The sequence below is a fragment of the Delphinapterus leucas genome, chromosome 1 (genome assembly GCF_059928025.1).
Source record: "Delphinapterus leucas isolate spDelLeu-1000000601 "Yukka" chromosome 1, BTC_Dleu_Yukka2, whole genome shotgun sequence".
Lineage (NCBI taxonomy): Eukaryota > Metazoa > Chordata > Mammalia > Artiodactyla > Monodontidae > Delphinapterus > Delphinapterus leucas.
Genome location: NC_143129.1, coordinates 84,153,715 through 84,180,372, shown reverse-complemented (window position 1 = coordinate 84,180,372; position 26,658 = coordinate 84,153,715). Strand labels below are relative to the sequence as shown.

Sequence of the window (26,658 nt, the reverse complement as noted above, 5' to 3'; positions counted from 1 at the left end):
CTCTTCCTTGCGGTGCGTGGGCTTCTCATTGTGGTGGCTTCTCTTGTTGCAGAGCACGGGCTCTAGGCACCTGGGCTTCAGTAGTTGTGGCTCGCAGGCTCAGTAGTTGTGGCTCACGGGCTCTAGAGCACAGGCTCAGCAGCTGTGGCATGCAGGCTTAGCAGCTCCTTGGCATGTGGGATCTTCCTGGACCAGGGCTCGAACCTGTGTCCCCTGCACTGGCAGGGCGCCACCAGGGAAGTCCCTGAATCAGTGTATTTTATAGGCTCTACCTTTTTTTTTTTTTTTTTTTTTTTTTTGTGGCATGCAGGCCTCTCACTGTTGTGGCCTTTCCCATTGCGGAGCACAGGCTCCGGACGCACACGCTCAGCGGCCATGGCTCACGGGCCCAGCCGCTCCATGGCATGTGGGATCTTCCCGGACTGGGGCACGAACCCGTGTCCCCTGGGCAGGCAGACTCTCAACCACTGTGCCACCAGGGAAGCCTGGCTCTACCTTTTAAAAATATCTAATATGTTACCACCTCTCACCACTCCACTACTACCACAGTGACCCAACAACTATCATCTCTTGCCCAGACACCTGCAACGGTCTCCTAACTGGTCTCCCTGCTTCCACTCTGCTCTCTTCTATAGACTTTTCATACAGCATTCAGAGTAGACTTATTGGCATCATCTCAACTAGCTGACTTGGAGTCTCTCAGTTACCTTTATACAGTTACTTAGCTGTGCTTTAGATGCCAGACTAAATATACCAACAGAACACTTAGCTTATAGCTAGTATCCTATCTCTGGTATTATACAAAAACAAATGTACTTTAAGTTAAAAATAATGAACACCCTTTTGTTTGAGCTGCAGGTGGTTGATATTGCTGCTTTAGTGGATAAGTCTACCCACAGAGCCTAGAGGGTAAGAAATAATTCAAACACAGAGACCAGGATGCAAACGCCACTCAGGAGCAGCCACATAGGACAGAGGCCCCTCCAGAGAAGCCAGCAAAGGGCGCAAGTCTATGTTAAGGTTTTGAGAAAATACCCAGGTAGGAAATCAGTGTAGCCCCATTAAGTGACTTTCTCTTTCGCCTTAACGTTGATCACTACCTGATTTTATTTGCTTATTACTTGTCTCCTCCTTTTGAAATATAAGCTTAAAGTATAAACTTAATATAAGTATAATTTACTTAAGTGTTCTACAGATGAGATCAGTGGCCTCTATCTCCAGTGCCAAAAGAGTGCTTGGCACATAGTAGATGTTCAATCGGTATTTACAGAATGACTCAAGACACAAAGCTAGCTTCACAAACAGTGCTTTGTTTGAGTTTTTATGAATAAACCAACCTGAAGACATCTCCTTTGTAGCTAAGTTCCCCCCTTTATTTAAAGGGGGTGAAGATGTGGGGAGTGCAACTTTAATCTGTGTTTACTGAAGGTGGAAGCACCAAGATTAACCTAAATGGGAATTCAGTATTCTTATGACATTACCCAGAGAATAACATGGTTCCTGTTCCAGCTTTGTCAATTACCATTCCAAGTCACAGTTTCTTCAACTGTGATGTAGGAACAATTATGGTACCTATTTATAGGATTATCGGGAGGATTAAATGAGACAGCAACTCTAACGCATCAATAAATGCAGGTATTTGGTTGTTATAATATTTGTATTAGTGGTACACAACTAATCATAAATCACTACATCTTAAATCCACTTAAAGTTTATGTTGAGTCATGGTGACTCACAATCTAACACATCGCTTCAATTTGCTCCCCATAATTCACTTAAGAAACCCATTGTGGCAAGGACATCTTTCATGATTTTAATTTTCTACCATTCAGAAGTTCCAGCCTACAGACAACAGGGAGTAAGTAAGAGGATTTCAGGGCCCAAGCCAATTTATTACTCGTGTAAACTGAACTTTACAATCTTGCTGTGAATTGCTGAGGGGCAGAGACGATGTCTTATTGAATGCTATAACCCCAGAGCCCAGCAGAGCACCTGGCACATGACAGCCAATGTTGATTAAATAATAACTGAGTGACGGGTGTTTCAGGTCATCAGTTGCCTGGAGAGGGCATAAACTGTGAGAATCGAGCGGCCCCACGCACACCCGGCTGCAAGCGCTCCTCAACAGCGGGTAGGATACCTTCCGGCTCTCTCCGCGCCCAGACCTCAGCGCCGGACGCGCCCTCTGGCGGCGGCGGCGCCCGGGGGTTAGGCCGCGAACGTCGGGAAGGAAGCGCGCGGGGCGGCGTAGGGCGGAGCTTCGCAGTGGCTGGATGGAGCGTGAGGGCGCTGCGACCCGCGAGGGCGGCATGCCCGGCTTTCTACAGACTCTTCAGAGCGAGAGCCGAGTCGAGGCGGCGCGGGTGCAGGAGCAGGACTTGCGGCAGTGGGGCCTGACAGGTCAGTGGCCACGGGGGAACTTCCGGCTACGCCGCCCGACTCTTCGGGACTCTCCTCTCCCGGCCCGGGACCCTCCTCTCCCGGCCCGGGACCCGGCGCCAGGAACGGTCCGGCGGCGCCGCGGGTGGACCGTCTTGTGGGTTTTTAACCTACGGACAACAGGGCCTTCCCTTCTCGCCCCTGCGGTGGGGCTGGGCGGAGAGGAACCCCGCCTGGGGCCAGGTAGCCGTTACCCCGCCTGCGTAGCGCGCGGGGCCCGCGGACGCGGGAGGAATGTGTTTCCCGGTAGGGAAGCGAGGCCCGCCCGCGGCCCCCGCCACCCGGCACGCTGGCCCTGGGGAGGGGGAACTTCGTGAGGCCCCTGTCCGGAAGGTAGGACTGTCCTCTCCGAAGAAGCGGAGGGCGTCCTGGCGCCCCAAGGGTGTGGGTTTAAAATTTCTGTTCCGGTGGGTTTGGAGGCCTGGCTTGGGAGGTTTAACTAGTTGCTTGTGTAAAACTATCAGAACTCTGATCCAAGCTTCACTTTTCTTCTTCGTTTACCGTGCGCGCGCATTTCTTTGCTAATACTCCACTGGTTAATTCTCCCTCAAAGCTCTAATTTGAAGTATGCAGCTAAGCAAAGTTCATAAACTCATTACTGCATGTAGCTATTTGATTTATAGTAGCTTTTCCCTAGAAACTTTGAAGCGCGAAAACTTGAATCCCCCTGAGGTCTGCAGGCAGGGGGGCAGACCGCATCTCTGGATGGAGGTCATAGGATGGAGAGACCCAGGTCCTATTTCCCGGCCTGCTCTTGACTCACCACCTAACCATTCCCATTTCGTTTTATTTTTAAAATGGGGAACGCAGTGCTGTGCCTTAACTGTTTTACTCTTGGATCAGTAATAATGATATAGTCGTTAACTCATTGTTTATTGAGTGCTACTGAGAGCCACATGCTACAAGATGTTAGGTGCAGAGATGAGGATACAAATGTGGGCCCTGCTCTCCTAGAGTTTCTAGACTGGAGTCTGTGAGTGATTTCAAAAATATAAACAAGTATTTATTGAACTCATACTGTGTGCCAAATACGAAGGAAGTGTGAGGTTTTGTTATGAATGAAACAAAAGGGTCAGTTCTATGTCCAACTTAGAAGAGGGATGGGAAGAGATAAATGGATAGGATACAGACGTGGAAGAGAAAGAACTCTCCCTTCTTGAGGCTCTGAGTCTATGAAAATGGTATCTCTGTGTCTGTGAGGAGTATGTATCCAACTTAAATATGAATTTACAGACTGATGCTTTTAAGTTTGGTGTAAAATTTATATGTTTATAGAGCCAAAGTTTATACGTGATTATTTGTGTGTTTGCCTATTTCCTTGCATGTTTTTTGGGTATGATATTATGTGTGAGAGAAGGCTAGTTCTAATGTGCACATTGATACTGGACTGTCGGTAATACACTTGGAGAAATATACACATGGACCAGTGCTGTTACTGTAGTGAAATTGAGAAGATAGATAAGAGGTTGCAAGTTTGCCTGGATGAATTAGAGTGAGTGAATGAAGAAGTAAATAGACAAATATGGAAGCTTGGTGGTGGGCATGGATAAGTGGATAGTGGGGGGAAAGAAAAATTAGAAGATAGGTATACTCAGAGGAATAACCATTTAATCTTTTACTGTTGTGGCCTCTCCCGCTGCGGAGCACAGGCTCTGGACGTGCAGGCTCAGCAGCCATGGCTCACGGGCCTAGCCGCTCCGCGGCATGTGGGATCTTCCCGGACCAGGGCACGAACCCGTGTCCCCTGCACTGGCAGGCGGAACACTCAACCCCTGCGCCACCAGGGAAGCTCCCATTTAATCTTATAACTTGAAATTCCTATTTCTATTTGCCAGAATAAATTAATATTCTTAGAAACTATTCTTTGTGAGTTGGTTAAACATGGTTACTGATTTTTTTTTTCCTTCTGATTGACAGAAGTAGTACATTTTCTCTGTAAATCATTTAGGGTAATATTTTATGCATAAAGAAAAAACAGTAATATACATAATCCTATTACTGTTAACATCTTATTATCTATTTTGCCAGTCCTTGGTCTGCGCATGCATATGTGTGTATGTAATTTTTTTTTCTTTCTTTTCCAGGGTGGAGCAGGGACTGAGGGAGAAGTGCAAAAATGGGGTTTCATGTACATACTTTTTGGAAACCATAATTTTTTTCCTTATTATCATTTAGTCTTCGTCAGTATCATATTTATTAGATACAGACTATTTCAGTGTATGGATGTGCTGTAATTTAGCCAGCTACTCTATTTAGGTATTTAGGTTCTTTTTTTGCTATTTTAAATAATACTAAAAAATATCCTTGGAATCAAATATTTATTATTGGTATGAATTTTTTTTTAATTGGGGTATAGTAGTTTTCCAGTGTTGTGTTAGTTTCTACTGTACAGCGAAGTGGAATTCCCTGTGCTATACAGCAGGTTCTCATTAGTTATCTATTTTATACATATTAGTGTATATATGTTAATCCCAACCTCCCAATTCATCCAACCCCCCCTTTCCCTCCTTGGTGTCCATACGTTTGTTCCCTACATCTGTGTCTCTATTTCTGCCTTGCATACCGGTTCATCTGTACCATTTTTCTAGATTCCACAAATATGCATTAATGTGCGGTATTTGTTTTTCTCTTTCTTACTTTACTCTGTATGACAGCATCTAGGTCCATCCACATCTCTACAAATGAACCAGTTTCGTTCCTTTTTATGACTAAATAATATTCCATTGTGTATATGTACCACATCTTCTTTATACATTCATCTGTCGATGGGCATCTAGGTTGCTTCCATGACTTGTAAATAGTGCTGCAATTAACATTGGGGTGCATGTGTCTTTTTGAATTATCGTTTTCTTAGGGTATATGCCCAGTAGTGGGATTGCTGGGTCATATGATAATTCTATTGTTAGTTTTTTAAGGAACCTCCATACTGTTCTCCATAGTGGCTGTATCAATTTACATTCCCACCAACAGTGCAACAGGGTTCTCTTTTCTCCACACCCTCTCCAGCATTTATTGTTTGCAGATTTTCTGATGATGCCCATTCTAACCGGTGTAAGGTGATGCCTCATTGTAGTTTTGATTTGCTTTTCTCTTATAATTAGTGATGTTGAGCATGTTTTCATGTACCTCTTGGCCATCTGTATGTCTTCTTTGCAGAAATGTCTATTCAGGTCTTCAGCTCATTTTTTCATTGGGTTATTTGTTTTTTCGATATTGAGCTGCATGAGCTGCTTGTATATATTGGAGATTAATACTTTGTTGATTCATTTGCAAATGTTTTCTCTTATTCTGAGGGTTATCATTTTTTGTTTATGGTTTCCTTTGCTATACAAAAGCTTTTAAGTTTCATTAGGTCCCATTTGTTTATTTTTGTTTTTATTTCCATTACTATAGTAGGTGGGTCAAAAAAGATATTGCTGTGATTCATGTCCAAGAGTGTTCTTCCTATGTTTTCCTTTAAGAGTTTTGTAGTGTCCGGTCTTACATTTAGGTCTTTAATCCATTTGGAGTTTATTTTATTTTATTCATTCATTCATTCATTCGTGGCTGTGCTGGGTCTCTGTTGCTGCGCGCGGGCTTTCTCTAATTGCGGTGAGCAGGGGCTACACCTCGTTGCAATGCGCAGGCTTCTCGTTGCAGTGGCTTCTCTTGTTGCAGAGCACAGGCTCTAGGTGCACAGGCTTCAGTTGTTGTGGCATGTGGAGTCAGTAGTTGTGGCTTGCAGGCTTTAGAGCACAGGCTCAGTAGTTGTGGCGCACATGCTTAGCTGCTCTGTGGCATATGGGATTTTCCCGGACCAGGGCTTGAACCTGTGTCCCCTGCATTGGCAGGCAGATTCTTGACCACTGCGCCACCAGGGAAGTCCCTCACTGAGTCTTTGTTGTGGCTTGTGGGCTCCTTCGTTGTGGCAGCCAGGCTCTTTAGTTGCGGCATGCATGTGGGATCTAGTGCCCTGACCAGGGATTGAACCTGGGCCCCCTGCAGTGTGAGCACAGGGGCATATCCACTGTGCCACCAGGGAAATCCCTCAAATTTATTTCTTCCCCAACCCCCAAGCATGCCTTGCTGCCTCCTAGAGGTTAGAAAGAAAAAGACTACATTTCTGAGACTTGCCTGGAGTTGTGTTGTGCATGTGACTTGACTCCCACCTAGCAGATGACTGTGGAAGATTTGGAAGAGGAAAGTGAGGGAGAAAGGCTGCAGTTCCTGAGGGATTTTAATTTTCTACATTTCTCTTGGCCATGACTCTTAACCTCAGTGGGGTTGGGTAGGGTACTGAGCATCCACTTTGCTGGCATGGATTGCAGCTGAGGCAGTAGGGTCCTGGAGCTGACCGTTGGGGTAATGGCCTCCTGGTTTTTCCCCTCTAGGTAACTTATGTCATTTTTCTCTGGCTGCTTTCAAGATATTTTCTTTGTCTTTAGTTTTTAGGAAGTTAATTATGATGTGTCTTGGTGTATATTTCTTTGGATTTATTCTTTTATTATGTTTGAAGTTCATTCACCTTGAATCTGTAGGTCTTCTGCCAAATGTGGGAAGTTTTCACCCATTGTTGTGAGTACTCTTTTTTAGCCCTGTCCTGTTTCTCATCTCTTTCTAGGATGCCAATGAATGAATGTAGTTCTTTTGTTAGAGACTTGCAGTTCCCTGAAGCTCTGTTCATTTGTTTTCAGTCTGTTTTCTCTCCATTGTTCAGGTTGAGTAATTTCTATGGTTCTTGTCTTACAGTTCACTGATTCTTTCTTCTCTCCATTCTTCTATCAAGTAAGTTCTCTGAGCTCTTTACTTTGGTTATTGTATTTTTAAATATCTTCTTTTTCTTTGCTGAGACTTTCTATTTCTTTACTGAGGCTTTCTATTTTTTCAGTTGTTTTAAGCCTGTTCATGGTTGCTTGTTGAAGCATTTTTATCATTGCTGCTTTAAAATAAGTGTAACATCTGTGTCATCTGGATGTTGGCATCTGTGGATTATCTTTTTTCATTCAGTTTGAAACCTTCCTGGTTCTTGGTATAATGTATGATCTTTTTTATTGAAACCTGGAAATTTTTGTCTTATGTTTTGAGACTCAGGATCTTATTTAAACCTTCTGTTCAATTGTCTGTTTCATGCTGCTCTGACAGGGGAAGGGGGGTTGCTGCTTTGTTACTACCAGGTGGAAATAGAAGTCAGGCTCCCCCCCCCCGAGCTTCTCTTGATATGTGGTGATAGGGAGGGGGTTCCTCCTTACTTCTGGGTGAGAATGAGAGTACTGGCTCCCAACTTGGTCCCCACTGACACTGGTAAGAGTGGTCTCATTACCTCTAGGCAGTGATAAAAGTCCTGAGTCTCCACTGGGCCTCCTTTGACACCATTTCTAGGGGTAGTTGGGGAGGGGGCTCATAAGACCTAGTAGGGGTAGAAGTCCAGGCTCACTGTGTGGTCTCCATTAACCTGCATGGGAGGGAGAAATGGAGTGGGGATGGCCTCATTATTGGTGAGTGGGGATGAAAATCCTGGCTCCCTACCTAGCCCTCTCTGGTACCTTCCTGCTGGGGATGTTGGGGAACTTCATTACAGCCTCTTGAGGGTGGAGGTCTAGGCTCCCACTTGGCCTTTGCTGATGTGGGTGGGCCACGTTTTTTTCCCTATGGTGTTTGGCTTAACTGGTGTGGTTATTGTCTAAAAGTTTACATTTTCTGTCTCTCTAGGCTGTCCCTTTCCTTTGGCTAGTGGGAGTAGGCTTTTGTGGGCTTTTTTTGTTTTTCTTTCTATGTCCATTGGCATTTCTGGGTGGCCAATTTCTTCACCTCTAAGTCTGGATATATGAGGCCAAAAGAAACCCAGGGAACTCATCACTGTGTTGTTTGCTGGGTTTCGAGGTTACTAACCAGTCTGCCTTCTTCACCCCACCTTTTCAGAGTCATCTTATTATGTTCATTTTCTTTGTAATATTCAGGATTTTTAGTTATATTAGCAAGAGGAATGGGGAAAAGAACATCTCCATCTTCCCCAAAGCAGAAGTCTCCAGATTTAACATTTTAATCTTCTTTGATTTTCTGAATTTTCTAACATACAGTATGTGGATAATACCTAGTGCATGGGATCATTATCAGCATTAAGTGGGGTAACTTATGTACAGTGTTTACTACTCACCGTGGTATTTAGTAAGTGCTTAATAAAAATAATTCATCAATCTTTTTAATGTTCTACAATTATATATTGTTTAGTTTCTTTTTAAATGTCATGAGTTCAAACCAGAGTTGTACTTTTGTTAATAGTTTTTCTATAAAGTATGTTTGGGGTCTTCCGTCTCCCAAAGATATGACTGTTCTCTGAAATTGGATTTTTTTTATCAAGAGAGAGAGAGAAAAGAGAGGCCCCAGAAGCTCTATGTGGATTTCAGACATTTTCTGTTGTCCCTGTGCACTGTTAAAACACCCTCTATGTAACATTGTTTCCATTCTTAACAGCACTGCTTCTTGATTGAAGCATGATTTAATCTAGTCCTGTCTTGATTTTTTTCCTTTAGCACCTGAGGGCAAATTTACATCGTTGCAATTAAGCAGGCAGACACATGTACAGTCCATGTGTTGCTTGCTGTTATATCACATCAGTAAAACCTCATTTCCTAGAATGGACACAGGCATGAGACTCAGGCAGTCTAGAGGCCCAATCCCGGCTGACTTTCTCTCTCAACTGTCAAGTTGATCCTGTAACACTGACAGGCTGTTTTAGGGCTTTGATTATAGTGGTGATTAAGTCTGCTCAAAAAGTAGTTAGGAAGTCAGCAAATATTTGCATATCTGTAACTTCTCAGCAAAGGATATGGCCAGTAAGGTTTGGGGTATGGGAATTTAGGCTGTGTTCTTTAGTCGAAGTCTTAAGCATAGCCTGTGTGTACGCTTAAATGTCTGCTCTTTGGACTTGCTGCTTTTTTTATTTCTAGGGATCCATCTACGCCCTTATCAGCTGGAGGGAGTCAACTGGCTAGCCCAACGCTTCCATTGTCAGAATGGCTGCATACTGGGAGATGAGATGGGCTTGGGTAAGACCTGCCAGGTATGTTACTGTGGAGTGAGTACTGTTCACCTCTACTGAAGTACCTCCTCACGACTCATTACTGTCTTTAGCTGCCAGCTGTTGGTATGTATTTTTATACTAAGAGGTAAAATGCCTGAACCTTTGTTAAGAGATCATGACCTTGGACTTGACTTTTCTCGTCATGGGGATGGTTTTGAACTGTGTCACTACCTTTATTTTATCTATCCCTTGACATACAGAATTACAATTAATGGGCAGGGTTTTTCTCTATATAAAGCAAATATACCTGTCCCAGGAATCAAATTGACGCTGCCCTCCTTAGTAATATTTTATGTAGTTAAGATAACTGGATCATTTCTCATATTAGTCTCCCTTCCTCAGTGGGTGATGGGGCTAATTCCCATTTCTCTGCCATGCTACAGAAGTACAGAGGAAATACTCTATGTTTTCCAAAATGCCTTGGCCATCTAATCGTAGGATATAGTCTAGACACCTGGAGAATTAGATGTGACTTCCTTGGGCATTGATTAGCAGGTTGCATGTTGACATTGATGCTTCCAGTAGGATGATCACCAATACAGCTCATGTTGACAGATGTCAGTGGTAGGCTTGGATTGATGAAAAGTCCAGACACAGATACTCCTTGGGTTCATCACACAAGGTTTATTCATCTATAAGGTACCAAAGAAAGTCAGTGCAGTCAGGATACACAGCAGAGGCGACTTGGGCAGAAACCATGGAACTGTAGGTTTCTTGATTCCAAAAAGGTTTCATCAGTGAACCCACAGAGTGAGTAAAGTTCTCGTTAATCCTTTTAGAAGCTTAACCTGCCCCCTCTAACCTCACATCCGTAAACATCCAGCTGGAGCAGTTCTGCTCAGAGTCTGGGCTGACCATGTGTTGGAGACACCTTAATCTAATCCAGGTGTACCTCATCAATCTTGGGGTTATTCAGGATACAGTATGACCTCCCAGCATGGTAGCCCCAGGTACCTCATTTATTACCCTCAGGTGTCTCAGGCAATAATTCTGGTTCTAGTATATTCCTGAACTGAGAGCTATGGAACAAAGGTAAGTTTCCCAGTGTTTCTGGGAGGGAGGCTAACGGACTCCTGTACTCAGGTCCAGAGCCCTCTTTGCAGTCTCGTGTGCCATGGACATTGGAATCGCCCAGACTTCATTCAGAGCCAGCAAATTCCACTTGTCCTTTGCCTTTCCCAGGGTGTTCATATAGCTCTACTTTAAGTGCCCTAAAAATCACACCTCCAAATTCATCTTATTAAAATTTTGTTTAGAATTTTTGTATCTGTGTAATTTTGCATTGAGTAATGTCTTTGTATGGTTTTGGTATTGGGGTAAATCTGGCTTCATAAAGTGAGTTGAGAAGTATCCCTTCCTTTTCAGATTTATCTAAGAGTTTGTGTAGAGTTGTTACTGTTTCTTCCTTAAATGTTTGGAAGAATCCAGTAGTGAATCCAAATTTGTTTTGTAGATAGCTGGTTTAAGATAATAAAAGATAATTTTTCTCTAAATAGTGTCTTCAGCAAAAACTAAACAGAATGGTTTTAATTCAGTAAATACTTACTGGGTGGTTGTCCGGGCACAAACCGGGCTGGGAAGCCATGGGTAGTTAAAAAAGAAAAATATTTCCATTATGAAATTAATGTATTATCAGTTAAAACCTGTAACCATAGCACTCTACCCATAATCATGAATAGCAATATGTGTTTTACATGGTTGAAATTATAGTGCACATATAGTTTGCATTTTATTAATCTAATAGTCATTGTTACTTTCCATTTTATATTCTTTATATTTTATATTCTTCTCAGTGATTATTTTCTATTGGCTGCATAATGGTCCATCAAGAGAATTGATCGTAATTTACTTGAATGTTCTACAGATGAGGAATGGAGAGTTCCCCTCTTTTGTGATATTTAAATTAACCTCTATGTGAACATTTTTGGGCTTGTATAGCTTTCTTAGGATTTTGGATTATATCCTTAGGATAGATTTTTCTAAGAAACAGTTCAGCCATTGGGGATGGTGGGCCCTCAAACTTTTTGTTTTATAAAAGAGTGCTATTTTCTCTATATATCACAGCAAGCTTTTAAAGAAAATTTAAAAGTCAAAAGTGTGTATAGCCATATCCTAAAATAGGCTATTGGGCTTTACAAAGATTTTCAGTTTAGACCCTGACCTGAGTTTATGAGGCTATATTATTGTTTGTTTTCCTCACTGGAATGTGTGCCCCAGGAGAACTAGGAGTTTTGTTTGTTTTGTTCACTCTTATATACCAGAGCTCAGAATAGTGCCTAGTAAATAGAAGGTGCACCATCAATGCACATGGAGAGGGGAAGGAAAACATTGTCTCTTAGGAGATCCTGGCCAACAGCAAGAGGCCACCACATGGTTGGGCCTCTTTGCAGTCAAGTCTTGATACTTCTTACCTTATGTTTTTAGAGCATTCCTGACCTTGTGCATCATTTGCATTGTTTTCATTGATTTCTATTGTCTTTCCTGATGTTTTCCTTTGTATAAAAGGTTCAGTTACATAAATTTTGAGTACCATTGCTTGTTGACTGTTGATGTAATTGAGTACCATAAATTTCTTTGGCAGTCATACTGAGGCTTACCTGATTTCACTCTAGGAATGGGTGACTCTCCTAATGTGTGGAGGATTGTACATTATTTTTGTTTTTTGCAAAGCAAGTCTTCTACAACAATTTGTGTTTGTGTTTTATTATTTTTGATGCGATTGTAAGTGTTCTCTACAAGGTTGTGGGAACTTTATCGTTGTTTCTCATGTGGAAATGTGGTCAAAACCGTCTTCCTTTTCTGTGTTCCAGACTATTGCTCTCTTCATTTACTTGGCAGGAAGATTAAATGATGAAGGACCATTTCTGATTCTTTGTCCCTTGTCTGTTTTGAGCAACTGGAAAGAAGAGATTGAGAGGTACAAGAGAAGATGTGGCTGAAATTTTATTTTTCACATTTTTGTTTTCTAGGTGCTATGTGAAATATGATAAAACAACATATTGCCCTAAGCAGTGAGTTTATTTCTTCCAGAAAACTCTGACATGAGGCAGTGTAGATAGAGACTGAGGATCTGATGGGGGAGGGTCCAATGGATGTTATTGTTACCTTTTGTCAATTTGAAGGTCAGTACTCATTTTTAGTAAATTTTGCTGAACTAAGGTAGAAACCATCTTTTTCATAGTGATATAGTGACACTTCATAGAAAGTAACGAATGTGGAAAAATAGTTTTCTTTTTACAGTTAACACAAGGCCCTTTTAGATGTTTATCTGACACGTCTCCCTCTTCACACGGGGACTTACCCTTAGGTTTACCCATTACTGTAGGTAAGATTTCAGGGTCCCAGGACTCATTCTGACTGCAGGGCATCCTGGGGTCTACACATCTGCAATCCTTCCATGAAAAGTAATTTTCCAGACGTGCACCCCTTTTCCACGGCTCTATGTTTGTGTTCATCTACCTCTTTTCTTGGATTCAGATTTGCTCCAGGTCTTTCCTGTGTAACATATTCAGGTGACAAGGAGGAGAGAGCCCACCTACAGCAAGACCTAAGGAAGGAGTCACATTTTCATGTGCTGCTAACTACTTATGAGGTATCTGTTTGTTTTTCTACAGCCAGAACTCTTAACCTGGGACCTTAGAAGTTGTAGAATCTACTGGAATTATATGTAATTTTTTTTTTGAGGATTCATATTGTTCTGAGAAGAAGGTCTACTTTTATTAGATTCTCACAGAGAAGCTGTGAGCAAAGGAAGCGGAAGACCATTGTGCTCCAAGTTAGTTAGCTATTTCTCCCTCTCTGCCCTGGTGGATCAAAGGGGAAGGCTTCCCAGATAGGTACTACTTGAGCTGCCTCTTGGCCGATGAGTAGAAGGAGGCAGGCAGGCAGGGGAAAGGGTTTTTTGGGCTGAGGCATCTTCTCTTGTTACTGGAGGGTGGGAAAGGAGGACACTTAGTTCCAGACACTTAGTTCCAGTCCCTGTTTAAGTCCTTGTTCTTCAAGCTAAGACTGTCCAGGTCACTGTAAGCAAGACCTTCCACTCATTCATGCCTCCCTTTGTTTGTCTGTAAGATGGTGCTACTTAGAAGTTATGCTCAGAATTTCTTATGTAGTGAATGGATAAGACTTAGCTAAATCCTGTAGTTTAGGAGAGTTACTAAAAAGCTAGCTTATTAATATCAGAGTTATATCAATATCAGTCTTTGTAATGTGTCTTCCTTAATTTTACAGATTTGCTTGAAAGATGCATTGTTTCTAAAGTCGTGAGTATGTTGCACTACTTCAGAAATTGTCTTAAATGTATCGTGAAAGTCATTTCTTTACTTCACATTTTAGCACTTTGTGTTTTTTCCTGATGTGTCATCCATGAGTCTTATCTGGTGTGCGGCGTGGCAGGAGTCTTACAGTCTAACCCCCTACTCTTTAGGTGTAAATCTGTGGGTTCATTACTTAACCTCTGTGAACCTCAGCTTCTTCATCTGTAAAATGGGGATAATGAAATTTTTACCTTGGATGTTTGTTGTGAGGATTAAATAAGATAAGGTATACGTGGTGGGTGGTTAATAGATACTAGATTCTTTACATCACAACTTGCACAGACACCTTTCAGGACTGCAGTGTGGAGATTTTACTACAACACAGCAGGTGAATTATTTGAGCCTTTTCCTGGAAGTATCCTAAAAGAGCAGTGAGTGCTATAAAATTAGCTTTTTAGAAAGGGATTTTTAAGTATACTTCCTTCCAGTGAATTGGCTTTCAGGCCTCTCCTCAGCTCGTGAAGTACAGGAAACGTAGATGTAACTCTTAGTACTACCTGGCAATAGGGATGAGGTGTTGCAGTATGTGGTTAAGACAACAGTCACCATGTAAATCAAACAAGAGCTAGTTTTAGGTGAATAAGAAGTTATGTTGACAGAGTTTCATTCTCCATAGCATGTGTAGTTATGACATGGTTAGGTGGGGTTTGCGTCTTTAATATTTGGAAACTTTTCAATGTGCTTTATCAATATTTTGAATGTTATTTCCTATCCAGGTTCTTCTGAGTTGGATTTTTATTTTCATCTTATTTTGAAACACTAAAGGCTCAGTCATAGATTTCATGACTTCCATCTAGTGTTTTGTTTCACTTAAGTTTCATTTAAGTAAGCATATTACCTTACTTAGGAAAAGGATATGCATTCCCTCTCACTTCTTTTTTATTATTAATATCCAACTTAATATTTATTGAAGATCTGTCCCCTGGAAAGACACTGTTCTGGGAGTTATCAGCAATACCAGGAAAGTAAACCATAGAGTGACGCTAAGAGGACATAAACTCCAGTAGAGGGGTAAGAAGGGTAGAGATATCCATAATACAAGGCAATATATTGGAAGTCTCAAAAGACAAGAAAATTGGGAGATAGATGCTATTGGGTACTTTACATAAATTATCCTATTTAATCTTCATGAAAACCCTAAGGTGGGTATTATCATCTGTTTTATAGATGAGAAAGGTAAGAGATTAGGTGACCCATCCCAGGGCACATTGCTAGTAAATGGCAAAGCAGACACCCAAACCCACCACTCAGTGCTGGGGCGCTTCTTTATAAGAGAGCTTTACAAAGTATCTAGGTGCACTGGAGTTTCACATTTTCAGCAGAAATACAGCCTTTCTATATTAGATCATCTGCCTTCAATCCATTCCAGGTGAATTTAAGAACCTAAATAATAAAGAGACATCTATAATGTTTACTTAGTATGAACTCTAAGAACACGGATTTGTTCTTTTTTTTTTTTAATAGATCTTTATGGGAGTGTAGTTGTTTCACAGTACTGTGTTAGGTTCTGTTGCACACCAAAGTGAATCAGCCATATGCACACACATGTCCCCATATTCCCTCCCTCTTGAGCCTCCCTCCCACCCTCTCTATCCCACCCCTCTATCTCCCTGTGATACGCTGCTGCTTCCCACTAGCTATCTATTTTACATTCGGTAGTGTATATTATGTCAATGCTACTCTCACTTCGCCCCAGCTTCCCCCTCCCACCCCGTGTCCTCAAGTCCATTCTCTATGTCTGCCTCTTTATTCCTGCCCTGCAACTAGGTTCATGTATTTGGCAAAGTTATACTTCGTATTACTGTACTGCACACTCTGAGAACAGCCAGGGAGTGTAATGTAATCTTTGCCCTAAAGAGGCTTATCAGAGAGAGCTGAGGCTGTGCATGTAACAATATGAAAAATCAGAAAATTTTTTGACAGCAGACTTACAAAATCTTTGGATCAAGGGGACTAGAAGTTACTTTGTCCTACTTTCTGTTCAGTGCTGGAATTCCCTCTGCCTCATCCTCTCCAGGGAACATCCCTTGGCATGTCCTTTGATGAGTGACTTGACCTCCTTCTTTCACTGAGCCCAGATCCACCTCCCTGAAGTCTGTTTCATTGAATACACTTTTTATTGGATGCTTTGCGGTGTGTAAAAACCTGAATATCTAGTTCTTAGTACCTTAATAATGGCATAATAATCTTAATAGGTTAATACCTAATTTATTTTGAATGGTAATTCAAACAGGAGCCAGGCACTGTACTGCACCTGCTTTCACACCTTATCTTGTGACCAGTGTCCAACATCAGTTGCACTCTTATTCTTTGTTATCCTTCAGTGCAGCCCCTGGTCTTGCTACCCAGCAGGAATGATCCCAATTCCTGCTGGATTTTTACCCGTTTTTTGGATTTTCTTTGTGGCCTCAGAGGAAGAAGGCTTCCCCCTCGTAAGGCCAACCTCTGCTCAATATCTTCCTCTTTGAGGGATTTTTATTTCCATACCTACTGTCTTCCCAATATTCTGCTTTACTTGTATATACATTTAGTTTTTTAAGTATAAAAATAATGTAATGGCAGTATAGAATGTTTACAAATGAAATAAAAAGTTAAAAACCTTTTAACTTCTACTTTATTATCTTTTGCATGTTTTTCACATTTGTGAAAAAGATATATAATACCTTTTTTAGTTATAGAGGCCTGTATATTATAACATAATCATATTTATCATTTAAAATGCTGTATTTCGTCACCCATTATTGGACCTATTATGATTATTTTCAATGTTTTTGCTGTTTTAAATAATGGAGCTTGGAACATATTCATACATACATATTTTTCCATATTTTGAATTTTTTTGGTGGGAAAAACAGCTTCCCAGGAGTATATGCAGAGGATGTGCTTTTATGACTACAACCTCTTGAGAGTTTGTGGTCGTAACTATTATGCTGCAGAAGTGCTCTGGCACAGCTACCAACGACTGCCACATTAACAGAGACGATGATGTATCCTACTGTGTAACATTTGATCTTGTTCGTCACGTCCCCATCTTAAAATCATACTCTTTTAGTTACTGTGACACCAGTGTCTCTTGGCTTTTCTTCTGGGTCTGAAGCTCAGTTCTGCCTCATACTAGCTTTATGACCGTGACCAAGTCATCTATCTTTCTGAGCTTTAGTCTCTGTGTTGGTAAAATGGGCGCAATAATGTCTGCTCACTTTATATTTTTGGTTTAAATAACATACCTCAAGCCCCAAGCTGAGTGTCTGGCACATAGTAGGTGGTCATAAGTGTTTTCTTTTGCTTTATGTCTCCAATTTCTTTCTTTCTGCCTTCAATGCATAGATCTTTCCCATAAATTTCCTTAATTTTACTACCTTATCCAGATTGTCTTATGTACATGGTTAGCTCTCAGATAAGAAGGCAATTTGGGTGTGTTTCTAATAGAATGGACTTGCTATTAGTCTTCCTAGCAAGAGTCACGGTTTTGTAGTAAGACTTTTGGTTGTGAGATATATGTTTGAGTTACATAAAACTGAAAGCTTGGATTTTTCCCTCACAGCTTCCCTTGGAGTGTTCTTGTTGTGGATGAAGCTCACAGGTTGAAAAACCAAAGCTCCTTGCTGCATAAGACACTTTCAGAGGTAAACTCCCAGGATACTCTTAGCTTTTATATAACTCCCTTTTAAAAAATATTAGTTTAGTCCTGTATAAAGCCAATTCAGTTGAAATATTTTTTTTCAGTGAGATTTCTGCAGGGCTCAGTGAACATTTATGGTGACAGAAGTAGTACTTAATATGGCTTAACTTCTTCCTCTTGTGATGTTTACTAAAATCTGGTTATCAAATGAGTAAGAGTCTACCCCAGGAAAATATATTGTATTTTTGGAAATGTTTCAACTTGTCTTTTTTTTTTTTTTTGCGGTATGCGGGCCTCTCCCTGTTGTGGCCTCTCCCGTTGCGGAGCACAGGCTCTGGATGCGCAGGCTCAGCGGCCATGGCTCACGGGCCCAGCCGCTCTGCAGCATGTGGGATCTTCCCAGACCGGGGCATGAACCCATGTCCTCTGCATCGGCAGGCGGACTCTCAACCATTGCGCCACCAGGGAAGCCCTCAACTGTCTTTTTGATCTTCTTCAAAGAGGCAATTTCTTTAAAAATAATCTTACTGTAGTTTTTCTGTCTGCAGTAACAAACATATCTGACATATTGTACCCCTCCCCCATTTACCTGTTTAAAAAATTTGACAGTTTACGGAGTCGTGAAGAGACTGATTTCACACCGTTGAATAGTCCCTCCAATCTCTCCTGTCTTTGTCATACTTTTGAGTATGACACCCTTGATCTTATTTCATTCTCTTAATCTCTGGCACCATTCCGGCAAAATAGATGAGAAATGTCATTGTAGCCCTAGATATGCCCTCTTTTCTGAGGAGCCAGTGGAACAGCTTGTGAGTATGAAGTGCCCTTCTCCTTGTTGACCTAGTAAAGGCTTATTCGTTCATGAGACCCCCACGTGTGAATGTCTGGGACTGTCACTGAATTTTGGTCCCTATCCTAAAATAGATGAATTAATAAATTTAGAGGTCTTCTGGAGAAAGTCTTAGATTTTAATTGTATATTTATTGGCTAAAAGTTGCAGTTTTTCGTGTTAATGCAGATATGGCCACTGTCTATTATTAGCACAGTCTCAAAGATTGCTGTCCATTAGTGGGGGCCCCTCTGCTCTGTAGTGTCCTTTACGTTCTTTTTAGGGACTCATAACAGTATCTCTTTCCCAAGAGGTTGTCATATCCTGGCACCTAACCTTATAAGAGACTGCTTCATAAACTACCATGCCAGTTTACTGATTTACTATGGGAGAAGAGAAGCAGGTGTAGTAAAAGGACCCTGAGCTTGGACTGGGGGAAGCTAAAGTCTGTTGCCGGTTCCAGAGCCTCTTCTTCTTACTCATAAGGAAACTAAGGCTCAGAGGGGCTAAGTGAGGAAATTGTTCTGCATCATCTAAGTATTCCTTTTTAGGTGAGGTTTGAATTGCAGACAACTAGTTGGTCAGAAAAAAACACTCATTTTAATAATTTTAATTTTTTTCTCTTCCATTATGGTTTATTACAGGATATTGAATAGAGTTCCCTGTTTTATGCAGTAGGAACTTGTTGTTTATCGATTCTATGTGTAATAGTTTGTATCTGCTAATTCCAAACTCCCAATCTATCCCTCCCCCACCCCCCTTCCCCTTGGCAACCACAAGTCTGCTCTCTATATCTGATTACTCACATTTATTGATTGGTGGGGAGAAGGGTACTGCCTTTTCCTCCTTCCTAATGGTGTTTTGAGCTTGTTTGTAAAAGTTGGAAGCAACCTAAATGTGAATATAAGGAATTGGTTATACAATTTATGCATACAGTACACTTACAAAGTAAGGCTGCCATGAAAAATTATGCAGAAGAATATTTAATAATGTAGAAAATATTTGCAAAATATTTGCAAAATATTTTATACAAAAATGTTTACAAAATATTGTACACAAACAAATTGTCTCCGGACTTTTTTTTTTTTTTATAAATTTATTTATTTATTTGTATTTGGCTACGTTGGGTCTTCGTTGCTGTGCGCGGGCTTTCTCTAGTTGCTGCGAAGGGAGGGTTACTCTTTGTTGCATTGCACGGGCTTCTCACTGCAGTGGCTTCTCTTGTTGCGGAGCAAGGGCTCTAGGTGTGTGGGCTTCAGTAGTTGTGGCACGCGGGCTTAGTTGCTCTGAGGCATGTGGGATCTTCCTGGACCAGGGCTTGAACCCATGTCCCCTGCATTGGCAGGCAGATTCTTAACCACTATGCCACCAGGGAAGCCCCACCTCTGGACTTCTTTTTTTTTTTTTCCCCGAGTATAAGTTTTGATGCCAAAATGGACACTGCTTTGAATAAAAATGTTAACTCATGTGATAGTGTAAGTTGATTTTAGTGACTGACAACCTTGATTATCTTTGTTGACCTCATTATTTTAGTCACTTTAGTTCTTTGCTTGGTGAGCACATATTTTAAAAATGTGATTTGGTTATTGGAAACCTTTATTGTTGAACTACTATGAAAACACTGTCCTGCAAGCAGAGCAGGCATGAATGGACATTGATTAGACAATTTAAAAAGAAACGAAAAAAGGGAGAGTGCTCCCCCAAAAAAGATTTTGAAATCAATTTTAATTGATTGTGTCGTTTCATTTATCACCTTTTCTTATTTCAAAAGCATTGTCTCCTTTTTTTAATTTAATTTAATTTTTAAATTTTTTGGCCGCACTGTGTGGCTTGTGGGATCTTAGTTCCCTGACCAGGGATTAAACCTGCACCCTTGGCAGTGAAAGCACGGAGTCCTAACCACTGGACTGCTGGGGAATTCCCAAAAGCAGTATCTTCTTATGACCCCCTCCCAAATCAAAATATAGAAACACAAGAAGAAAAGTGAATGCTACCAAAAATCCTACTCCACTGCATGTGTTAACATTTGGTGTATATGCTGCCACATCCTTTGCAGTGCTATGTATACCCAAACATAAATATGCATATATATTGTTTAAAAAATAAAAATATATTACTTTAAATATCAAAGTGCAGTGTATATGTGTATCTATATAGATACATACACTCATACATAATGTATTTTGATGTTTAACATGTATACATAGGATATGGCTTTCTCTTTGTGCTGTATTATTTAACTCAAGTGGTCTAAGTTCTTGTTAATGTTAGTTCAGAGGTTGTCCTTTGCTTTACCTAATATCTGTTGTTATTGTTTTTCCTAACCTTTTACTTCATTAGTCTATTATTCTTGGTGTTCCCATCTTTTGCTCAAAATTTAAAGAGTTTTTTTCCATTTTGGACTCTATATGGTCCAGAAATGTCCAGAAGTCTTGATGCCTTGCATTGGCTGCACCTGTAAAGTTTTACAATAGGACATTCTTTTAAAAGAGATATTTTTGCTTCTTGCTTATAGTGGTGGGTCCTGCTGCTATTGCTTTGGGCTTCTCAAACTGCTTGGGTATATGCTGTGTGTTTGAATTCCCACATAGATTGAATAACAGTACCCATATTCAATACTCATGCAGTACTTTAGCGTTCAAAATGTGATTTTACTTACCTTATAATGGTATCTCCTTCACAGGATTATTACCCTTTCTTACAGTCGAAACTGAAGAGGTATTATTTCCTACATCAAACAGTTATATACATTTTGAACCTGAGCCTTCTGATTTCATGTCCCTTTAGGCATTTCATTAAATCATGCCTCTTTGTAAAGGCTGTGATGGGTAACTCAGTCTTGCTTTCCAGGGTTGTGGATTTTTCACTTTCTTTATTTATATATTTGAGTTTTCAGTCGTCTTCAGTCTCCTGTTGACCGGAACTCCCATCCAGAACAGCCTTCGAGAGCTCTACTCTCTCCTCAGTTTTGTGGCGCCTGATCTCTTTTCCAAGGAGCAGGTGGAAGATTTCATTCAGCGTTACCAGGATATTGAGAAAGAGTCTGAGTCAGGTAAGTTCCCTTCTTACAAATCATGCCCAAGAGGTCTGGCCCAGAGACTTCCCTAGTGCATAAGGGTTATAGACAGAAAAGAAAGAGAATCGATAAACAGAGGACACCTTCCAGGGAGATACAGAGCCGCACAAAGGTAAGGTGATGTCAGAGCCCTTCTGCTGTTCCCAACTCCTGCTATTCATGACTCTCTTACTCGTTTGTTACATGATTCTATAGTCGCGCTTATTTGGGTCATTTTCAGAAGAAATAATATCTGCTGATTTGCAGACCTTTTTTTTCCAACATGTAATCTCTATAAGGACATTGTTAACTTCTCACGCTACTCCCTGAGGCAGAAAAGTACGTGGGTGCTATAGTCTGAAACTGTCATTCAGCTTTCCACAGCACTGGTGTTTCTTTTAACGCTGCACCAAAACCAAAAGTCTGGGATGGATGGTGGTGGAAGTACAGGGGGAAGCCTTCCTTGTTTGTACAGTCACCATTTGTAGTCTTCCTCTTGCACCTTTGCCCCCCTGCCTCATAGGATTGTCTTGTCTATCTCTGTGATATTATCCCAGGATGATTATTCAAAGCAAGTGGTAGGCATGCCAACTAGTGGGTATGTATGTACTAGGTGAGTGTGAGTTGGAAAGGCTCCTCACAGCAGAGATCCCCACACCACAGGCTGAAATTTACCTGGGGAACCTGCTCTGATTGTTCCCATGTTTAGGGTTGCTAGATAAAATATATGACACCCAGTCAAATATTACACAGGACATACTGATATTAAAAAAAATTATTTGTTTATCAAATTCAAATTTAACTGGGCACTTGTATTTTTATTTGCCATATCTGGCAATCCTACATGCAGTGGAATTCCAATTTAGGCTAGTTTTCGAAGTTCACGACAGCTGGGGAAGGAACAAGGGCGTTGAAGTCAAAGAACTAAGTTTGAGTGCTAACAACATTAGAGCCAGCTATGTGACTTTGGATAAGGGGTTTAATTCCTCTGAGCTTCACTTAACTTAGTTATACAGATAGAGACAATATTACCTATTGCCCTACATTTCTGAGCTGTTATGCTGATCAAATGCAAAAGTATCCTGGAAACAGACTAGCTCTATGCAAATGAAATTATTAGTAAGAATCAGAAGGAGCTGGAAAGAAGAACCCAATAAGGAAGAAACACTATGAAAAATTACCGTGCTGGCCTAGAACCCAGAATTGGCATGAAAATGAGAAACAAAAATAAACTGTTGTGGGCTTCCCTGGTGGCGCAGTGGTTGAGAGTCCGCCTGCCGATGCAGGGGACACGGGTTCGTGCCCCGGACCGGGAAGATCCCACATGCCGCAGAGCGGCTGGGCCCGTGAGCCATGGCCGCTGAGCCTGCGCGTCCGGAGCCTGTGCTCCGCAATGGGAGAGGCCACAACAGTGAGAGGCCCGCGTACCGAAAAAAAAAACAAAAAAAAAAACTGTTGTATGTTCTCTAGTAATTCATTGCCTTGGTCTTGCTTTTGTCCCACACTACTTGTGTGTGTGTGTGTTTCCCTCATACAGCAAGTGAACTATACAAACTCTTGCAGCCATTTCTGCTGAGGCGAGTGAAAGCTGAGGTAGCCACAGAGCTTCCCAAGAAGACGGAAGTAGTGATATACCATGGCATGTCAGCACTGCAGAAAAAATACTACAAGGCCATTTTGATGAAAGACCTAGGTAATCAGAGGGCACTTGTCCATTTAGAAACTAAATGAGGATGTGATTTGCATGCAAGGAAATATTTTATAATCACACTCACTTTGTATAGCAAGACTATGGGATGGAATTTTGTATTCTGAATAATATTCGGGTCAGCTGCAGAGTATCTCTAATATAACTCAGACTTTATTGGTTGGTGCATTTGTGAAATTTCCTCCCCATCCCCCTGCTCCTGGTTTTCCTTATTGCCTTTAGTTAAGCAAACTCTTCTAGGTGTCCCAGTCATGCCTTTCATTTTCCTATCCTGACACATATTTAACACATTGCAAAACGTTTCGGTTAAATCATATTGGGTTGGCTAGAAAGTTCATTTGGGTTTTTCTGTAAGACGTTACCCGTATGAACTTTTTGGCCAGCCCAGTACTATCTGGAAGGAATCGGGACTGGGAAGGGAGAGATAGGGATAGACAGATCTCTCCATTTGCACTGTTTTGTCCCTTGGCTCCAGAATAGCAGTTGAAGAAGGAAATTTAGAATTCTGCAAAAGAGTAACAAAGTACCCCCGAGTTTGTTTTATAGTTAGGCTTCTTTCTTGAAACAAGGTGATGGTTAAGAAAACGTTATATCGATGTGCTATTAATTCTTAATGTGATCCAGTGAAATTTGGGAAGTTAATATAGGTTTGAAAGATATATTATTGAAATGAGTAAGGTTATGTGTGGAAACTTACAGGGTTTTTTCTGTTGTTTTCCAGTAGTCCATTTCTCTCTCTCTCTCTCTTTAAAATTTCAGACGCGTTTGAAAATGAGATGGCAAAGAAAGTTAAACTTCAGAATGTCTTGTCCCAGCTTCGAAAGTGTGTGGATCACCCATATTTATTTGATGGTGAGGCAGTGCCCTTTTTTCCCACATTACTTTTTGTTGTCATTTCTGTGGCCAACTTCACAGCAGAATTCTTCAAAAGATTTGCCTATACTTACTGTCTATTTTCCCCCATTTTCTCCTGTTAATTTTTTATGTTGATGTTATCTTATGTATTGTTCATATTCAGATTTCTTCAGTTGTCTCCTAAACATCCCTTATGACTTTGTTTTCTTTTTTCTTTTCTTTTTTTAAAGTAATTTTATTTTTATTTTAGATACAATGGGAAAACACAGGAGAATTTTAATCAGAGGAGTGACATTATCTGATTTACATTTTTTTATTGTTTTGAGCTACGGACACTTAAAAAAGAAACAACAGCAAAAATGAAACAAACAATCCAACCCCCAAAACAGCAGGTGCAGAAAGGATAACATATCCATCCCCCATCCCCTCCCACCATGAAGACCTCCTCCCTTTGTTGGGAGGAGAGTGACATGGTTATACTCAAGGGCAGAAATTGGAGAATGCTCTCATTCTCTGTACAAATTCTCTATTCTGTACAAATAGGCCTCGTTAAACACAATTCTCATTCTCCTTAGCCTTTCCCACATAGTGTGGTTCCTTTTTCACAATTGCCTCTCTTTGTTCAGCACAATAGAAAAGCGTTTAAATTTTGCCACTTTTCTGGGTCTTTCTTCATTTCCTTAGGAGAGCTCCCTGTGTCATGTAAAAACTTATGGGAAATAATGTGTGTACTTCTCTCCTGTGAATCTGTCTCGTGTCTGTCTTTTTTTTAAATTCAAGATCTAGTCATAGATCATGCATTGCATTTGTCTTTTTTTTTTTTTTTTTTTTTTTTTTTTTTTGCGGTACGCGGGCCTCTCACTGTTGTGGTCTCTCCTGTTGCGGAGCACAGGCTTCGGATGTGTGGGCTCAGCGGCCCTGGCTCACAGGCCCAGCCGCTCCGCGGCATGTGGGATCTTCCCGGACTGGGGCACAAACCCGTGTCCCCTGCATCGGCAGGTGGACTCTCAACCACTGTGCCACCAGGGAAGCCCTTTTTGTCATTTTTTAAAAATTTAATTCACTTATAGTTTTGAAGAATCAGGGCAGGTTGTTTTATGGGATGTCTCATAATCTGAATTTATCTGATCATTTCTTTTTTTTTTAACATCTTTATCGGAGTATAATTGCTTTACAGCGTTGTGTTAGTTTCTGCTCTATAACAAAGTGAATCATTATCTGATCATTTCTTTATGATTGGATGCCCCTTGGTCTTGAACCCACTTGTTGAGCCTTTTATCACTACCATTCCTAGTTCACCAGTGGTCTCCGAGTGGCTCAACCAATAGTTGTCAGTTCACATTTTAATTAATCTCTCAAAACCTTGACGTAATTGATTGCGTCTTGAGACAACTTTATCCTTTGGCTTCTGGGACAATACTTTCTCTCGCTTTTCCACCTGCCTTACATCTGCTCCTTCTCAGCCTCCTTTGCTGCTTCCCTTTCATCTTATGGATGTCTGTAAATTTCCCTCTTAAGTGCTACTTTAGTTGCATTCTATACATTTTGATATGTAGTGTTTTCATGTTCATTCAAAAAAAATTTTTTTTTTAAATTCACTCTGATTGGTAGCCTTTGGGACCATTCCAGACTTTTTGTGGCTCTGAGGGCTCTGTTATTGATAGGATCAGTGTGGAGGGTTTGCCAAGTCACCTTAAGGAAGTCTTTGCCAAGTAGCAGTATGAATTGTTTTAAAATGTCACAGAATCTTAATTAGGTGCATATCAGAGCTTTTTTTTTTTTTTTTTTTTTTTTAAGAGATGGTGCATTGGGAACATGTCGATTTTGAAGGAAGCCCTCCAGGTTATTCTACTATCCCCACCTTGAGAATGACTCATTTATACATCTAAGCCTATTTCTTGATTTGTTTTCTAGAGTGAGAGCCTGAAGATTTCAATTTTGGGTCTCTTTGGTCTTTAGCATCAGCTTCCTAAAGAGTGGGTTTCTTCCTTGGGTAAACATTTCTTAGGCATATTGGGTGTGCCAGGCTCTGTGATTGATGTTAGGCAGTGCTGAGATCATCATGTAAAAAATAATTATGAAATGCCTCAAAGAGATATGAGACTTGGGCCCTTTATCAGTTAGAAGGAGCTTGGCCTCTCTGTAGCCTCGGCTATTGGCTTTTCTGTTCAGTCTGCCCTGACTGGGGACACATTTACGGGGAGTGCGTTCTTTCTTTTCCAGGTGTGGAACCAGAGCCTTTTGAAATTGGAGGTCACCTGATTGAGGCCAGTGGAAAACTTCACCTTCTGGATAAGCTCCTGGCATTCCTGTATTCCAAGTAGGTGGTAGTTTCATATTTTCTGCTCTGAGCTGGTGACTGTTAAAACCAGAATAAGGAACAACTCACTGGTTTCTTGAGACTAATCCCAATTCTCCTTTTTTCAAGACCCTGATTCAGGTTCCATCTTCTCTGCAACTGCAACCGCCCCCCCCATTCCATTCCATCCCATCCCATCCCACACCATCCCCTCCATAATCATCCTTTCCTTTCCTGATTTCATACAGCACTTAGGATCCTAATCCAGTGCTTGGCAATGTGCTGCCTTAATCTGCTGTCTGGTTAATTGCTGTATATTAACCATCTCACTCCAGCTATATTGTTTCGTTCCACAGGGACAGAGATAACATCAAGCATTTCTTGTTTCATTTCCTGCTGGTACCTTGCATTGAATTGGCACATAATCAGTGCTTAGTAAATATTTACTTCTGTTAACTGTGGGGCTTGGTTTGAA

At 41.1% G+C, this 26,658-nt stretch overlaps 1 protein-coding gene across 3 annotated transcripts in view; it reads left to right on the top strand.

Annotated features, from left to right (window-relative positions):
* Nucleotides 1–2,222: 2,222 nt before the first annotated feature.
* The window catches only part of CHD1L (chromodomain helicase DNA binding protein 1 like), a 50,897-nt gene continuing 26,461 nt past the window's right edge, over nt 2,223–26,658 (top strand). The window contains exons 1-10 of one of the 3 annotated variants that reach the window (XR_016394176.1): nt 2,223–2,400; nt 9,366–9,478; nt 12,310–12,416; nt 12,977–13,091; nt 13,730–13,761; nt 17,360–17,441; nt 21,156–21,318; nt 22,859–23,014; nt 23,789–23,881; nt 26,108–26,204. Coding sequence is in view for 1 of the 3 variants with exons in the window: in XM_022583904.2 (XP_022439612.1) it covers nt 2,274–2,400; nt 9,366–9,478; nt 12,310–12,416; nt 12,977–13,091; nt 13,730–13,761; nt 17,360–17,441; nt 21,156–21,318; nt 22,859–23,014; nt 23,789–23,881; nt 26,108–26,204 (1,085 nt within the window). In the remaining 2 variants the exon portion in view is untranslated. The remainder of the gene's footprint in view (nt 2,401–9,365; nt 9,479–12,309; nt 12,417–12,976; nt 13,092–13,729; nt 13,762–17,359; nt 17,442–21,155; nt 21,319–22,858; nt 23,015–23,788; nt 23,882–26,107; nt 26,205–26,658) is intronic. The other 2 variants (XR_016394179.1, XM_022583904.2) reach the window with 2 other exon arrangements.